This window comes from Pygocentrus nattereri, chromosome 14, assembly GCF_015220715.1.
Source record: "Pygocentrus nattereri isolate fPygNat1 chromosome 14, fPygNat1.pri, whole genome shotgun sequence".
NCBI classification, from domain to species: domain Eukaryota; kingdom Metazoa; phylum Chordata; class Actinopteri; order Characiformes; family Serrasalmidae; genus Pygocentrus; species Pygocentrus nattereri.
This window is the reverse complement of record NC_051224.1, coordinates 37,287,816-37,306,204: the sequence shown is the minus strand read 5'-3', so window position 1 is coordinate 37,306,204 and position 18,389 is coordinate 37,287,816. Positions and strand designations below refer to the sequence as shown.

Here is an 18,389-nt window from a genome sequence, read left to right as displayed (position 1 = left end):
ACAAGTTCTCTACCAGACTGTGCAATATCATTTATGTTGAACTCTGCTGCAGCCAGATTATACAATATAGATTCTCTAACTACCAGCTTACAATGCAGGAAAATGACTAGAATTTTTTCGGTCATGAGTGAGTTCTGTCCACTTGTAGTTGGTGTGAGTTATGCTTCTCTACAAGCCATTCTTCTAATTAGCCAAATCATTCTTCTATTTAGCCTCTACTGTAGATGATGTAACTATATAATTTTATAGACAGCCCTATAATGAGTTGATTCAGCTACTTTATGAGGGACTTTAAGCTACCTTGGATGAGCTAGAGTGTGTTGGAGTGACATTTGTGATCCCGAACTAACTTCTGTGTTCCAACATTTAATATAAAGAAAACCCCCTAGATAAGCAAGGTGTCTACAAACTTTGGACATATAATGTCTATCGCGCTGCACTAACATCAGGAGGGTATTTCACATTATTTAAGTCCAATGTGTCGCTTGTCCATCAGGAAGAGAGGAGGTGGGAAATATTTTTGGATAATACACAAATTTGGATAAACTGTTCCAGCTAACTGAGAAATTCTGCTTTTTGAAATAACTCCCAGGATATCTGGAATCACTTTGCTTCTGTGTTACATGATAGCAGACTCAGGAAGGGCACTGTGACTCCTAGCATTTGCTGATTCCATCATGCAGCTATTTGTCCCTCCTCCCTTTCCTTGACAATAAATGGCCAGCTAATTGGATGCAGCATTTGTTGAAGCAACCGATATGCATCTCCAATGGTCCTGAGACAGGCAGTTTGATTGGTTGTAATCGCGTTATGGTGTTATCTCTCTGAGCATTGGTCCAGGCCAGGCCTGAAACGTTTTAATGCAGTCTGGAGTCTGGCCTGCATCTCTGTTCACCCGTAAATCCATAAATCAGTTGGTCTTTTGGCCTTTTCATGCACTGCAATTCTGCAAAGTTTGGGGACACTTCTGGGTTGAGTTTCAATATGTGCTTTTAACAACAGTTTGGGGGGGGGAAAAGTGTCAAAATGTAACATGAGCCAAACAATTTTAAAAGAAGACAAGGTGTCTACAAGTTCGTGATGTGCAGTGTACACATGTAAAACACGAATCTCAGTCAGTAATGCCTGTTTTTGGCAACCCCATTTACCAGATTTATCTGATAAAATGACCATTTGTTGGTTAGTCTTCTGTGAGTGCAATTCATTATTTGTCTGTTTTCCCTTGTATGTTTCCCATATTCCAGGTTAGCACACACTTACATGTTGCTGGGAACAGCTCATCTTTCACAATTTATCACTGGTACAGAAACACACACACAAAAACACATAGACACAAATACGTATGTTAACACATTTAGGTGTCCACATACTATGGGCTTTACCAAGAGTTGATCAGCTGGACCGTGAGCTATCAACGTGAAGTAAATCTGCTCGGCCAGGCCATGGCTAATGTTAGCGAGCAAAATGAGCCAACCTTGGCCTTTTTGGTTTTTTTTTGTGTCCTATGTGTAAGACAACTAGCAAGAGCATGGCATTATGGGAAGGTTCAGTCAAAACAAAAAAAGGAGTAGAGGCCAGCCGTGTGACAGGCAGGGCAGGCATGAGGAGCGAAATAGATAGAGAAAGACAATAAGGCTGTCACAATGGGGTAGACTCCTGATTATTTAGAACTATATAGAATTAACTGAATAATGAAAGTAAAAAAAAAAAGTCAAGCAATTTAAAAATGGGACTTTACTGAAAAATAACAAATCACGCTGAGCCTTTCAAAGATTCCACCATACTTTACTAGAAAAAGATAAACTAGGAAACTTTTAAAAAAATAAAACATACTATGTGTCCAAAAAAAACATATATAAATGAGTGTGTTCATCAGACTCTGTTTCTTTCTCAAGCGGAGAATTTAAAATAAGCAATATCACAGCACAAACTGCCAAGTAGTAATAACAGCTTAAATAATAACTTCCGATTCATTAAGAAAGTCTTTTTTTTTTATTATTTATTTATTTGAGTGATTAGGTATAATAAACTAATTGTGACAGCCCTAAAAGACAGAGGTGTAAAGAGAGAGAGAGAGAGAGAGAGAGAGAGAGAGAGAGAGAGAGAGAGAAAGAGACATTACCCCTCTCCTCCTCCACCTCCTCCACTGTGTGCAGGCCAGGGAGAGAGATACAGAGAGCGAGAGAGACACATCCATAGAAAGGACACACACAAACACAGACACAGAGGAAAAGAAGACACAGAAAGACTGAGACAGGGAAAGAATGGACTTTTTTGGAGGAGGAGGATAAAAACATCATCAGGGGACAGAGAGAGAATTCACAAAAGACTGATGGCGTAGTCCCTACGTCATCTTATATGTGGACACCTAATCTAGTGCAAACACATCAACGGATACCACACAGAGAAGAGCACGGAAACACGTACTTCCTGCAAGAGGAGATTAAAACATACAGATAGAGCAGAGACAAGGGAACTATGACTGCATTCACTGCCAGGGGGCGCCACCGACACCCCAGAGCGGCTGGGTTTTTTTCAGCATGAACAGAGACAGAGAGAAAGAGGGGTGGAGACGGAGAGGAGGAATGGAGGGACTGTTCTTTGAGCATAATCAGCCAAGACAAACCCATTCAAGTGTAAACTAGCAAGGTTAAAGGGATAAGGGTGATAAGGGAATAACTAGCTGGGGTGTAACAATACAGTGTATTGTACTGTATTGTTCGAAACAATGCTTGTTTCAAAACAAGCAGGGCATCGAACAATCCTTTCAACTGAAGTATCTAAGCTCTACTAATATAACAGCTTATAGCTAACGCATTACCTAGTGACTAGTATGTTATCCTATGGCCTGCATATTTGTTTTGTTGTTTTAGAAGACCAAAATGGCATAATGACTTACCTGTATAAACAGCACGCTTTGTGTACTGGGTAAACTAGAAGGAAACTGCTGAAAAATTCTTTGTCCATGTTTGCTGTTATACCACAAAGCACAGATTATAAACAACATTTCCCTGTTCTCAAATAATAAACTGAGAATGTAATCAATATATCAACATAAGACACATTTTAGACATTCCTTATTTTTGCTGGATCTATAAACACACTAAATTAAGACACTGTCGTAAAATATTGAATTGAATTATAAATTATGTGAATTGTTACACCCCTAAGGGTCACTAGAAGGGAGTAGGGGTCACTCTAAGAAAGTACTATAAGGAAGTACAGGCTATGGAAGTTGGGGGCACTCCAAGGAGGTAGAAGGGGTGATTCTATGGGAGCAGGGGCACTCCAAGGAAGTAGGGGTCCAATTCTGGTTCTTGAAGGCTTTATTCCAGCACAGCTTGTTGATTTTCCTGTTCAAATATACCAACTAAACCTACTAACAGCTGTGATGGACTAAGGCTCTCCAGGACCAAAGCTAGACAGCTCTACTCTAAGAAGAGCATGCAGAACTTGACGTACAGTTGAGTAATTAAGTTTGTGAGTAATTGTAAACTCTATCAAGGAGCCATGTGCTGAGTTCTGCACTCAAAGCTTTGATAGATGTTCATTATGCATTATACGATCATTCTAGAATTTATGCACACATATGCCAAGTGTATGTATTCACTGTGGGCACCTTTCACAGTCCTTGGACTTTCATTTACGACATTTCACCAAGTGTATTTACTATAATTGCGCTGTATTAATTTCTCACAGACTGAAAAAGATGCACATTTGCACATACACAGGCTGTACATATATAATATTTTCTCCATTCCTGTCTCACATTCAAGATTAATCTGACATGCTCAGCTTTCCTACAGAAGGCCAACCACATGCTGATCACCAAGCCTGGGCTTCATAACAGCCTAGACATGCATTTCAGACTCTGAAGATATTTTAGTTCTCTCTTTCTTTCTCTTTCTCTCATGCTCAGAACCCAACATTTCCAAAACAGCTAATACACTCCTGTGCCTTTTATCTTTTTTTCAAATTCAGATTTCACTGGTCTTCCTCCACATAAGATCCATTACTATAGCCAGTCTGCTTACTGACATTACTTTTTGTCAGGCTCCTTCACTGGCTCATTGTGTAAAACTATGCTAAGGCTAATTCAAGTTTCATCTCGAATGCAGCGCTCTATCTTAAAACAACATTATTATTAGCTAGCCTATGTTAAGTAGAGTCACTTAGCTTGCAAACTAACATTACTGCTACTAACATTTCCATCGCTGACAAGTTATTAATCTAGGTAGACCTTATACAACAACTCAGCACGTGTCTGGTAATTGAAGCAAATCTAGCCACCAGTTACAGACATTTACATTTTGCCAGTGGTTGGTTTTAATTAGCCACTCTGATGCTAACCAAGCTAAACTGTAAAGATGCTCATAAACTAGGGGTGGGCAATATGACACAATGCTATTGTTAGCATATTAATCTATATCACAATATTCTGTCAGCACTTGGACACTGACCACCTGCATGTTGCACGTCAAAGGAATTAGTCCTGTTTAACTGGATTTATTGTGATACATAAAATAAACAGTAACTGTACTCACAGTAATGTGGCACTACTGGTCCAAGTTGTCGATTGCATTTTATCAAACCACAGAAAAGTAAAATACTGTGTTCTGTATCTTGTATTGTGTCTTCAAGTGTTGTGATATTATACATCTTGCCATATTGCCCACCCTATTTCAGGTGGTCCTACCTTTCTTTCTCATTGCAACAATTGGCCAGATGGCATGACGCTGAATCCTGTAGCTGGCCAACTGCCTCTCCTTACCTCTTACTACCTCCTCCACTTCTCTCTTTCTGGGTCCATCTTTCCTTTTCTCTACCTGGCATGGTTCCTCTGCTGGGGATTTCAGTTGAGCAGAGGACGCAGAGGTCTGCGCGCCAAAGGGTTAAAGGTGCCTGTGGCCACCACCCCCACGGAAGTGAGGACAAGGGGATATGGGCAGGGATTTTGGTACACTCTGAAGTTTCATGAGCAAAGAGAAGGGGAAGGGGAGCAAAATACACCAAACAGAGCAAGTGAACGACAGTCCACTACCAGCTAAAAGATTGGAAGGAACTAAATAAAAGTAGATATAAAAAGTCTTTTTTTTCCCAAAAGATCACAGACAATAAAAGGTTTATTTACCCAGGAGAGGTAGGATTGTTCCTACATGTATGAAACTATAGTGTGAGCAGTAAGTGATTATTATTTGATTTGGCTCCTGATGATTCTCCAGCAAAGATTTACTGAAGCTGTACTCAGATCCACTCAACTGCACCAATTAGATTTTTTTGAGTACATCATGCTCATAAATTTATTTACAATCAATTTAAATTTTAGTCCTATGAAACCAAAACACTAAATTTAAAATAATAAATTAAGTGATAAATTAACTTTTAAGTAATTTGATGGATTTTTCATCACACAGATTTGTTCTAGCTGATATGGCTGTTAATGGGTTGAACTAAATGTCAGTGTTGTCTGACCACTGCAAAATAACTTATTTTAAAAGCATTTTTGAAACTTCAATTCTAGCTTCTACACTTTCGGTCTGTGCAGACAGAAAAGGACAGAAAAAAATAGGGAAAATGAAAGTATTGATTATATGAGTGTTGTGAGTTGAGTAAGAGAGATTATTGTGAGTAAGATAGAGGGACAGAAAGACGCTCGAGGGTGCCGGGGGCTGCACTGGCTGCATTTTGTCGTTTGGCCTGTAGGGGAGACAGGGCAGGGCAGCAGGCAGGTGGAATAGAAAAAGACTGAGGTTTTCAGCAGGATGGTGAGGGGGGGCGGGGGGGGCGGGGGGTCCTGGGAGACACTTACGTGAAGGCGAAGGCCACCAGGGCACCACTAACCACAATAAAGTCCAGAATATTCCACAAGTCACGGAAATAGGAGCCCTGATGAAGCACCAACCCCAGATCCACCATCTAAGAGAGAGAGAGCGAGACACAGAGAGAGAGAATAAAGAGAAAGATGTTGGCTATAAGAAACTAAAGGTCTGAAATTCTGAAACAGAAATTCACAAGCCTTTTTTCACTCTCAAAAACTGTGGCAAAAGAGCTTTTCTTTTCAGTCAGTCTCCCCTTGGGGTGGCTCATGCTCTGAACTTGCTTAGTTGGCTCCTGGAGGCTTCCCCAGCAAATAAAATGACTTTTATTGACAATTTTAATCATCTTTTTTATAGAAAGGGTGGGGTCCACCCCAACAAACTTGGCTCTCAGATTTTAGGTCACAATATATTTTTCTCTGCCCTCAACTTCAAATGACTACCTGATTCTAGAGCTGATTACTGTTTACTGCCCTAGAATTAACAAGACGGAAGCCTAGAGTTAACAAGAAGGGTAATTTTAACCATCTGATCACTCTAAGTCAACCCCCCTGCCACCCTTGCACAGTAATGTTATTACAACAGCTCTCTTAAATACCAGGGCCCTCTGTAGCAAAATTGCATTTGTTAATGTTCTTCTCGGTGATCAGTGACCATGACTTGGATGTTTTTAACTGAGACACGGTTAAGCTATACTCATACAGCAACCCTAACTAAATTAGCAGTACAGCTTTGTATACTCTGCACGCTAAGGAAAACATGGACGGACTAACTATATTTGTGTCAGAAAGATTTGCCTACAAAAATATTAGTTTTGGTAAATTCACCTCATTTGAATATTTAGCAGGTCTACTGAATGCAAAGCCCTCAGTTTTAATTGTGGTAGAATACCAAAACTTGTTGAGTCTTTTCTTCCTGATTTTTCTCTCTTTTTACGTATCATGAGACATGACAGGATTCTTTTAACTGTTTATTTTAATTGTCATGTTGACCTCATTTTCCACAACAGACACACTTTTCAATCTCTCACCAACACTAGACATGTTATCTTCAACCAAAATTGATGAATTCGCATGATTTAAAAAAAAGGAAGATAATTAATATTAAATCTAGTATTTAATATTAGTATTTAATTCACCAGCAGCAGTGGATCTAATAAACTGCCGACAACAGAACATTTTAAGTGATTTTTGTAAAATTAATGAAGAAGAGCAGCTCAGTTAATGCCCCGCTGGTATTGGAATGTATTAGTGTGTAGAACATATTTATAGTTAATGTACAAAAAAACAGAGGTGCAGATTTTAATTATATAGTTATGAATTCCAGATGCAGAGTGCTACTACAAAAGCAAGTAAAGGCCTTTACCTTTATAAGCATCTCAAAGGTGAACACACCCGTGAAGACATAGTCAAAGTAACGCAGGACCTGCAGACAAAAAGAAAAAGGAGGAAAAAGAGTAAAACACAGGGAAGAATCAGAAAGAGTGCACAGATGGGTATATGGATATACCTGTAACTATGAACAGATTTTAGGGTTTTGCATGATTATCATTCTCAAGTCAAGATTTGTGTTAAAAATTCTGATTCTACAGAGCTCTAATGATATACTATGCCCATTTTTACCTTTTATTTAAAAACAAAACACTGCAAAGTAGCATGTGCTTGTGCTAAGAGCTGATCTTATAAAACTGCAAACAATACAGATATAAGATGCCTAGTTTTTAACACTGACAGTGGTTTCCATGAAAGATGTTAAATGAGAGAGGCTTGGAAAACACTCAGGGGTTTCCATATGTTTTCTTTTTTCAATACTGTACTGACATCGTTATACCCTTAAAATATAGACACGCAGAACGTTAGGGCATGTCAAAGAAAGTGACTGAGTATATGAAGGTTTCACAGCAGCACAGTTAAGAATTAAGTTCGACTTACATTATTTCTGGGGGAGTCAGGCCATACAGGGTCTTCAGCAGCCAGAGCAATGCTACTCATAGCGATGACCAGCAAAATACACATCTCAAAGTACCGCAGAGTTACAACATAATGACACAACCGTCGAAACCTACAACACACACACAAAACATAAATAACTGTCAACAAGTGTCAGCTCCTTAAAATGCAAAGGTTTGGACTGACACTTAGGAGTTAAACTGTTGAAGTATTAAGATACATTTTGAGAAGGTTAATAAAAATATTCATAGTTTTGTCCAAAGCTAGCAGGGTAAAAGGGGAAATTAAATGTCACTAAGAACAGTAAAAAAGAAACAAAACAAAAAAAATGAACACATTTCAGAATGAAAACTAGGAATGAACAACACAAAAATATCAGCAGTTTTTTTTTTTTTCATTTTAATCATGGAATGCCGGAGTAAGAACAAAAAAGATGTTACACATACACATAAAGAAATATTTTTAATCCCTGAATCTATGAAAATTAACCAGAAAAATACTAATTACTTCTAAAGTTATGAACTGGTTCAGCATACTTAGAAAAGAAATATCCTCTGTACTGTTCCTAGTCCCTGCTCATGAATAGTAACTTTAGTGTGGCATATGTATGATGCATGATGTTTGCAGTTTAGTTTGGAAGCTGTGAACTCACGGGTTGGTTGTGGACAGAATGAACATGGAGCTATAAGGAGGCATGGGTTTAGGCCCTCCATCATCTTTGTCATCATCATCGTCACATTTAGTATCTTCCTTCTTCGGCAGTGGTTCTGTGTTGGCATTCTTATTGACTGTGGGATGGAGTTCAGCACAAGGAAAAAGCTGAGGCAGACATTTTCACACATTAAAGGACATCAGAACAATTGTTTAACACAAACTCCACATTTTTCTCTTAAAGGACTGCATATGGACTACACTGACGCAGCAATACTGCCCTTTTGAGAGAACATCAGTTCAGTCTTCAATTCTGGAGACATCAAAAAACATTACACTTTTTTAGGCCCTGTCTTCTAGCCATATACCAAAAGTTTGGAAACACTGCTTTCAATAACATAAAAACAATTTTACTGTACAAACATATATAAAACAGTTATAATATGATAATAGTAGTCAAATAATTCAAATTATTCATACTGAGCTTTAAAAAGTTCAGATTTTACAAAGCCATAAGAAATTTTAAGTCACCAAAATGATGAAACGAACTGTCGAGTGCCATATAACATTGAGCTTTAAGTTAGAATAAAATTTATCACTAGAATGCCTCATCCAAAAATGGTGATGAAATTTTGTGGTATATAACTTGACAAGAGATGGAAATAGATCATCACAGAGTATTAATGATTTTAAACTTAAATTTGAAATATTAAATAAAGCATCTAAAATACCTTCTTGTGGCTTGCATAACACGTGACTGTAGCCTAGGTAAGTCATTATTGCATAAAAGAACAAGAAGTAGGAACTAAAGGAATTCTATACTTTTAAATAGGTGTTTATATTTTTGACACTCATTATTAATCTCTCTCTTCCCTCCATATCTCACCCTGCAGGATGGCATTGGTGGAGGGAAATATAGGCGGCATGTCAATGGCAGTGTAGTCAAGCTTGGTGTCCAGGTTAGCCAGATTAGCAAGGTTAGCAATGTTAGCCAGGTTAGCTGTGTTGGAGGTAGGGTTGGTAAGGATGAGGCTACTCTCTGTGCCCAGGTGGGTGCCATGGGTGCTGTTGGTCAGGCTCAACAGGCTGCTGTGGGGCGTGGAGTGTTTGCGGGTGGCTAAGGGCACCAGGGGCTGAGTGGCTAGCTTGTTATTCATGACGTTGTCCAGATCTTCACTGTACTGGCTATTCTGCCTGGACAGAGTTTTCTGAATGGGTCGAGTGGTGGATAAAGTGGGGCCACTGCTGTGACCATCCCTGAAGAGCATGAAAGAGAGAAAGAGAATGAGAGGCAGTGTAAATAACAGAATAGCAATACTTTATTTGTATTTTCCACTACACATTCTTTGCAAATACTCACCTTTGTAAACACCTGAGTTTTGACATCTAAATATTAAATTCACATTGACTTCTCCACCAAAACCCACTAAATCTTTGCTCTAAATCTAACAATTACTCTAATCCAATTCTTGAATTAATTTTAACCTAATCTTTATCTTAACCCCCAAAGCCAAAAAAGGTGGCAGGGCATGACTGATCAAGTGTGCCTGGCTATCGGCCAATTGGTGTAAATCCTGCACTCTTAAAAATTAAGTTGCCAAAAGAATTCTTTGCTTTATCCAATAGAACACAGATCAGGTGTTCTTAAACTTTGTGATCCTAGGACCAGAACAAAATTATTTCTATACAGTTGCCTTAGGGGACTATCAAATTAAAGTGGGATCAAATATTAATCTTATAGCATTTGCACAGATGAATGCAAGAAAGAGTGTTGAAAGGAGTAGTGCTCTCCAAAACTCACTTTCGGGTACGATGCCGAACCCTCTCTCCTTGCTCTCCTTTCTCCCTTTTCTCTCTGTCACTGTGGCGATGGCGCCTCTGCCTGCGCTCCACTCCATCTTCATGCTCACACTCTGTCCCTCCCTCCGTCCTGCGGCGTGAGCGTCCACTCTGTCCGCTCTGCCCCGCCCGCCTCCGGTGGGGCTCTCTCACACCACCCTCAGGCCCCTCGCTGCCCCCTTGTGGTGGTGTTTGTGAGTTGCTGTGGTTGCCACCATCTCTGCGGCTCCGGTTCGACTCTGTGGACTCTCCTCTCTCTAGTGGCCGTCCAGGGCCAGTGGGGTGGAAGGCTGGTGGTTTGTGCAGAGGCTCCTGACCACTCCGCTGGGCCTCACCTGGTCGCATTTTGTTGGTGTTGTTGTTGCGGTTCTCCTGTGGGTCCACTACCAGTGGCCGGTCTAAATGAGTCTTCATGTCCGGGCGGATGTGGCGAGAATAGGACACCTGAAGGAACGGACAAGGGTTGGAGAAATGAACCTACACCCACCATTATTTTTGCTAGTATGCTTATAAAAAAAACAAAAAACAAAAACAAAACAAAACAAAAAAAATGTTTGTGTGCATTTATGTATATGTAAGAGATGCATGACCAATATTGAAATTTGTTGGTGTAACTGAAGTGCTATCCATGAATGGAACCAAGCAGTGCTTAGATTTCATACAGATTCACAAAATACATGCTTGAATAACTTGGAATTAGGCCTGTACAATATGAACAAACCTATGGAAATGATATATAAAGTTTATCATTTTGATGACGATGTGCCAATCTAAATTTTTAAATGATTTAGAACTATTCAGTTCTAGAATCACAGACACTGTGAAATTGAAAAAGCTGTGGATTGTGTTCTAATTATGTTGTCTGCACAAGACTACAGCTTAAAAGATTGCACTCATGTAATAAATGGTGCTATTAGTTCCAACTTTTCCAGACTTTTATCACAGTCCTCAATGGAAATTCATAATGCAATTATGATGAAAACATTATTCATCAGCCTATTCAAGTCTATTCACGATAACGAGCAGACTCTGATCACAAAGATGGTTACACTTGTCTTTTAAATGCATATATGAGTAAAATCCAGATAAAATTTGTGTTTTAAAGCCTAATGTAAACAGGGTCTCTCTTAAATCCTCCTGCTCTCTCTCTGCTTACCTTCCAGCGGTCCTCGGGGTCCAGCTCATTGTAGAGTGCCTCCCTGCTGGTCATTAGGGTTTGCCTCCGCAGCTCACTGGTGCGCTGCTCCCACACCGACTTAGAACCCTTATGGTTCTTCTGGTTCTTCTGTTGCTCCTTACTACAAGGAGATTGAGGGAGAGAGAGAAAAAAAAAGAGAGAGAAAGAGACAACGGGATAGAGTGAGATCAGCATTCTGAAGGTGTGACAGATATGAACAGAGGAATGTAGAAGGGTTTCCGCCATCGAGCCTCTATTCTACTCACAGCTACTGCAGCTATTCACACAATGACACCGATAGGGCGCTGGATCGGGAAAAATTCATCCACAGAGCACAGAAAAAGAGACAGAGAGAGAGAAAGACAGTGAAGGAGAGCGAGAGAGAGACAGAGAGAGAGGGTGAGGGAGAGTGAGAGAGTAAGAGAAACAGAAATGATGATAACTACAGAGTCAATAGAGAGAGAGAAAGAGTCTACAGAATACAGGCCCACCTCTTTGGGCGTGGAGTGAGTAAAAAGAAAACAAGAGAGTAAAAACAGGACCAGATGATTGATGAAAAGAGAGCCAGTAGAGACAGAGTGAAAAAGAGAAAGAGAGGAGGATGAGGAACAGGAGAGAGAGGAGGATGAAGTGGAAGACCATCCCATCCTTCAGGCAGACAGCGTAAGTGGAAAGTCTAGCAGGGAGGAGCGTATTTACACACCAACCAAAAGTGCAGACAGGAGGGGAACGAGGGAAAGAAAGTCGAAGAAAAAGAATAAAAAGAGAAGAAGTGCATAAATACCAGTCCAGAAATGGTTCAGAAGTGTTGAGATGCTCAGAGTGAACGGTTACGCTGAGGAGGGAAACAGCACGTCAGAGATGCGCAACAGCAGAATCTCTAACACACACGCTCACATACATTCTAAAGCTGCGCGATAAATCATATTTTTATCGTTACTGCGATCGCGATAGGAGTTTTTGCAACAAACCTTTTGGCTGCAATGACTGAACAGATTAAATTACCACACACAAGCAGTTCCAGAGCAATGTAATTAGACTGGTGGGAAACTGTGCCCTTAGAGATGAGCCATATGACAATATCATATTTTGTTACTGTGATAAATTTTGTTACCTTGACAGACAACACGCTATTCTGAGCATACTGTGAGTGCTTTCTAAAAACTGCACATTTCATTACCCAAACGGCATCATTAGACTGGATTAAATTGGATTAAGCGCAGTACAGTATGTGAAATGCTGAATACAAATCACTGTGCTTGGAATTCTAGATGGGTGTTTTTAAATGTGGCATTACTAGTAAATTGTGACTGTGTGTCATAAATAATGTGATATGTATGGTGTATATATATATGGTGTAACTATCATGTAACGTGGTATGATTTTTTTGGAATATCGCTCAACCCTTGTATGCTCTCTTGTGTGGAGAACACCTAACTTAACCACTTAGCTAAATGACCAATAAGCACAGTGTGTGTTAAATGTGTAAAGCAGTAATGGATACTACCAGGAAATATATATTTAAATGACAATAATTGATAATAAACATGCTTGCAGTTTCTGATGTACATAGCTATTAGTATTTCACTAGTTTTCTTCTGGACAATCCTAAATGGTGCTTTTGTATTTTTTTTGCAATCTGCTTAAAGGAGAGCTTAATTAGATTTCTGTTTACTCAGCAAAAAACCTCTTGCGGTACATCAAGTCAGTGTCATATTATTGCAAACAAGATTCATCACTTCTCATATGTTCATAATGATATCGTCATCCATGTACACTTAACACACTCTGTCACAAACACACACGCTCACGATAAACAAAGGCACAGACACACAGGGCCAGTTTCCCGGACGCATATTCACCCTATTCCTAAACTAAAAAGAATTTCCAATGGAGATTCACCTGTGGCTCTGCAATTTAGTTCAAGTCTAAACTTAGTTCATATCTGTGAAACCAGCCCAAAGGCACCAACACTGGCAGAAGCACACAAAGGTAAACACAAGCTACAGCTCTGCACACACCTGAACCCAACCTGCACCCGCAGTTTTGAAACCTGACCCGACCAGTCCCTACTGGTGCTGCTTAATTTGAAATCTGAAGCCGAATCCTGTGGCTCTGCTGCCACTGTATTGCTAAAGAGACATTGTGCTAGTCCTCCTGCTATCCCAGCTGAAAGTACTATTGCAAGCTCTGCACTGTACAAGACCAGTCCATCTCAGCTCACCCTACAACACTCAGAAAGTTATTCTTCACATTTCTCTGTTTGCAAGGGACAGACACTTCAGAGTTGCAGTAGATGCAACATTGCTAGCTTGTAGTAAAGGTATGGTAAACACAGCACTGCCAACCATAAATAACAACTTTACAAACATCCTCAAGCTCTTTCATAACTACATTATTCTGGCTGAGAGCTGCAGATTTTTTGCTAAGTGTGCACCTTTATCACCATTTTGGTTTATAATGACTACAAAATAACACTGACAGTAACAGTAATTCTCAAATGTTATCAAATTAGCTAAACCTTTTTTTTCCAGTAACCATCCACAACTGCCTAAAGCCAACTCCGTGAGAATCAGTGCAACAGTGGCTCACAAATATCAGAGAAAACATTTTTCACTTGAAGACCTTGCCAAAAAAAAAATCAAGAAAATTATATTTTCAAAGCATAAGGAAACATAAAAAAATGTAATTAGCAAGCAAATAAAAGCAGTTATCAACAAAAATTGCCCAAAGTGCTGTTCATAAACAGAAATCTTTGAAATCTCAAAATTTCTACCAAAGGTAACCATAAACAAAATAACCTAAAAATACACAGAATAAAATGTCTTGCTTCTCAACAAAATATGCTGTACTGTAATTTGTAATGTACAAGTGATGAGCATTTTTCATTATATTTTCCTTAAGTCAACTTTTGTGTGTTTTAAAGTTGCTTAATATCCTGATATTGTGAGATCATAATATTTGTTGACATCCTCATACCATAAAAATATTAAACCGTAACACCACTAGTCCAAACCCCAATATTTTGTCAGGTCCTGTCAGACTCGGGTCAGGTGCTAGACCTCTAAAATATGCAATGCATAGGCATAAACACATATGCACTCTCTCTCGCTCACACACTTCTCTGTCTTATACCAAATCAGTGCGTAAACTTAGAACAATTGCAAAAGTAACTGCTTCACAACAGCTCAACAGCTGAAAGTATTGAAACATGCTGTTCTTGCAGTCTCCTGCAAAAGAGATCACACAAACGCTCTTCTATTTCTCCTACTATGATGTCATTAGGCTTCATACTAAATACTATCGGACTAAAAGATGATTTCTTCATAAAATTAATTATATGATTTCTTCACTCCTTCAATGTTAAATTCTTTTAAATTAAGGCACATAATCTTTGCACATAAAGGACAATTCCTTGAGTAAATTAGACAGCATGTGGAGTTCCTACAGTGTTCCCTTGAGGGAGAACAGGAAGCATTTGCCCTTTCGCTCAGAACAAGAATCAAAGGAAGTCTAGTTCTTACAGAAGGTGGGCAAATGTCAAAGATCAAAGATTGCTGCTGTATCAGAAGAAGGAAGAGGGAGGAAGAGAGGGAAGAAGAAAAAAAAGAAAGTAAGAGTGTGGGAGACAGAAAGAAAGACAGAGATACTCACGCTGCAATGGAGAGATTGGCTGCAGACAGCGGACTCACTTCAGCCACCTCTTTAGCCTTCTGAAGAGCAATTTTCTGATTGGCTGCCTCTTCTTCCTCCTGCTCATCCTACATGCAGGAAAGAAAGTCAGGTATTAAAGGAAATTCAGAGAAAGAAGGCCTAATTTGCCTAATCAGGTCTGCCATGATGGTGTTTGTTACAAAAGCTCCACATTTGCCCTAAGCCAAAGGAGCAAAACCATTTCTTTTAGGATACTGAGGTTTATGGGTTAGGCTTCATATTTAATACATTAGGTACATATACAGACCTAAAAGGTCTTAGCAGCCAAGACAAATTTAAAAATTATTTATCTAGGCAGAAAGTATTGCTACCAAAAAATAGCACATACTATTAAAATGAATGTGTAAAGAAATGCATAATTATGTTAGTTAGAAGAACACAGGTTTGATTCCTGATGTCTCAGCACTCCAGCCACTTCCTGGATTTATTACATTCCATCAGAAGTACACCTAATTTAAAGCAATGAAAGACTGGATAGAAAAATTGCTTAAGTACTGAATGGTAATTCTAAATATTAGGCCTCTTTTAGGAGAGCTGTGGAAATGATTATGCTAACTCTCTCCATGTTCTCTCCATGTATGTGTGTGTGTATGTATGTGTGTGTGTGTGTGTGTGTGTGTGTGTGTTTATTTACAGTACCTTGGTCAGCTCCTGTGCATTGGCAAGATTGTCCACAGCAATGGCCAAGAATACATTCAGCAAAGTGTCTGAACACACAGAGTTATGGTAACAAACTCATCAGACTTTAACTTGTTAATATGCATTAATATAGTTGTCTGTGTGCATGGCATGTACTCTAGTGCTGGAATCACTAAGTGCGCTTATATGCACTTAATAATCCAATAACTGAAAAAAATTCGATTTTGTCAGTAATCCAAAAATGCGTTAATATGCACTTGAGTAATCAAATAATGGGAAAACTCCTGGTCTACAAGGTTCAGGCAGTATCAGATATCTGCATACAACTGGCAAACTCAGAGAAGACAATGTAACATAAACGTGATGTAAAACATCATGCTGCGCCACTTCACCTAAAAATATGAACACACATCAGCTGGAAGATAAAGAATATTTAAATCCTTCATTTCATGGAGCATGTAGACGATTATAGCTTCGCTCCAAAAGTGTTTTGCTGCGATCTCGCAGCAGCGTTGCATGCTTATTTCCGGTACCTTGGTCAGCTTTCTTTATCCGATTTCTTAATTGGATTTCTAGATGAACATGAACATTTGGATAATCAGTTAACAGTTGATTATGATCAGATTATTGAGTGCGTGTAAATGCAGTTTCAACAACAAAATACCAATTTATTTTATAATATATACTCAGTATTCAGTTTGCCAGTCCTGTGAAATTTCATAGCTTTCAAACAATAAGTAGAAAGTTGTAAATAAAAATAGAAATCTTAGATGAATCCACAATGATGAAACAGCTTTTGGTGATTCAAAAATAATGTAGAGATAATTACAGTATAGAATTTAAAGTATAACTCAAAATCTTTAAATCATGAAATGTTTCATTTAAACTTTAAAACTCTCAAACATCTAAAAAAGATCCCAAATTTTATCTTCGCAACAAGCACCCTTGACACCCTCTTTTACTTTTCTACACAATTTAAGTGACCAAGATTCATATTTAATCTGTAAACATTTCATTAATGGACCCATAGAAATGTTCCAAACTGAGCTGGAAAAAAATAATCAAAATACATTATAACATACTAGTTAAGTTTTTATTCCTAATCCTATAAAATGAATGTTTTGTAGGTTTTCTGTAAAGCCTACAAAATGCGCTTCCTAGCATGCGTATGTGTGTTCATGTAAATTGGGATACAGTTGCCGAAGAGAGTGAGAACGATGAAGAAAACGGAGAAGACCATGCCCGTGTTGACTCCTCCCTGAGACTCAATCCCATCATACATCACCATGTTCCAGTCTTCCCCAGTCAGGATCTGAGGAAAAGTAATTTTCAACATTTTATCCATATCCTAAGATGCTTTGGGGAAACCCAGCCCAGTCAGAACCAACTATTATATAATTTTATCATTTTATATATATATATATATATATATATATATATATATATATATATATATATATAATTATATTATATAATCTTTACTTGCCTGAAACACTGTCATTATTGCTGCAGGAAAGGTATCAAAGTTTGTTGGGGGTGTGCCACTTTCAAAATTGAACCTAGAAAAAAGATGATTTTTATAAAATCTTTCCATGTAACTATAAAAACTTCATTTCAAGAGCTTAAAAAAATTCACACACATTATCAAATGAATTAATGTCAGTGCTCTGAACCTTAACAGGCTCTTCAAAATTAAGGTGTTTTCATGGGAGAGGGAGATACTGCATTTCAAATGGAAAAGCACAATATGACTACACTACTTATCAAAAGTTTGAAGATACTATTCCAAGACAACAATATGACACATCTGTGCCAGTATTAGTAACAATTTTACTTTGGGTATAAAGCCAAAAGCCAGCCATTGTATTCCGTTTGTTGGGATGTCAGCAGTTATCAGCACTCAAACCTTTCAGGTGTTTAAAGCACCTTTGGGCCAAAAGAGCTTTAACATGTGTTTTTAACAATAGTTTGAAAAAAACTGTCAAAACTTGCTCTTCAGACCAAGAAAAACACTTTGATGCACATGAAGCTGAGTGTTGAAGTGTTGATAAATATACTCAAAAGATTAGAACAGAGCTGCTATATGCTAACAAGACAATCATTTGTTCTTACTTAATTGAAAATTAAACACTGAAAAAATTCAAAAGATGGCAAAGTGTTCCCGGACTGGCAGTGTAACTGAATTAGGTTCAATACAAAAATTACTTGGTGGGAAAAAAAATGAAAAACTGTGAGGAAAAGTGTAGATGAGATTATAAAGCAGTGCTACTGACTGTCCTCCGAAAAGCTGCATGCCAAGAAGGGCAAAGACCACGATGAAGAGGAAGAGGAGGAAAAGCAAGCTGATGATGGACTTCATTGAGTTCAGCAGAGACACCACCAGGTTCCTTAGAGAAGCCCAGTACCTGAGGGTGGGGGGAACAGAGTATTAGTGAAGTCACTGTTACAGTAAGAAGAAATGTTCAGCGTTAAGGGAAGACTAATTTCTCCCTTACGCAGAATGCACTTGACAGGTAAGACACGTTCAGTGTCCGAGTTTGCTTCTCATTTGCTTTGCATCATGCACACTGCATCCATAAAATGTGTTGAGTTGTTAAGAAACCT

General features: G+C 38.7%; 1 protein-coding gene across 23 annotated transcripts in view; it reads right to left on the bottom strand.

Annotated features, from left to right (window-relative positions):
• cacna1aa (calcium channel, voltage-dependent, P/Q type, alpha 1A subunit, a) overlaps positions 1-18,389 on the bottom strand; it is a 136,048-nt gene that overhangs the window by 60,300 nt on the left and 57,359 nt on the right. For 18 of the 23 annotated variants that reach the window (XM_037544727.1, XM_037544743.1, XM_037544747.1 and 15 more), the window contains exons 14-26: positions 18,059-18,190; positions 17,272-17,344; positions 16,980-17,097; positions 15,786-15,853; positions 15,087-15,193; positions 11,412-11,553; positions 10,218-10,699; positions 9,303-9,673; positions 8,418-8,553; positions 7,748-7,877; positions 7,182-7,241; positions 5,810-5,916; positions 2,123-2,146 (exon numbers count right to left, since the gene is read on the bottom strand). In XM_037544727.1, the coding sequence (XP_037400624.1) occupies positions 2,123-2,146; positions 5,810-5,916; positions 7,182-7,241; positions 7,748-7,877; positions 8,418-8,553; positions 9,303-9,673; positions 10,218-10,699; positions 11,412-11,553; positions 15,087-15,193; positions 15,786-15,853; positions 16,980-17,097; positions 17,272-17,344; positions 18,059-18,190 (1,950 nt within the window). The remainder of the gene's footprint in view (positions 1-2,122; positions 2,147-5,809; positions 5,917-7,181; positions 7,242-7,747; positions 7,878-8,417; positions 8,554-9,302; positions 9,674-10,217; positions 10,700-11,411; positions 11,554-15,086; positions 15,194-15,785; positions 15,854-16,979; positions 17,098-17,271; positions 17,345-18,058; positions 18,191-18,389) is intronic. The other 5 variants (XM_037544739.1, XM_037544742.1, XM_037544744.1 and 2 more) reach the window with 1 other exon arrangement.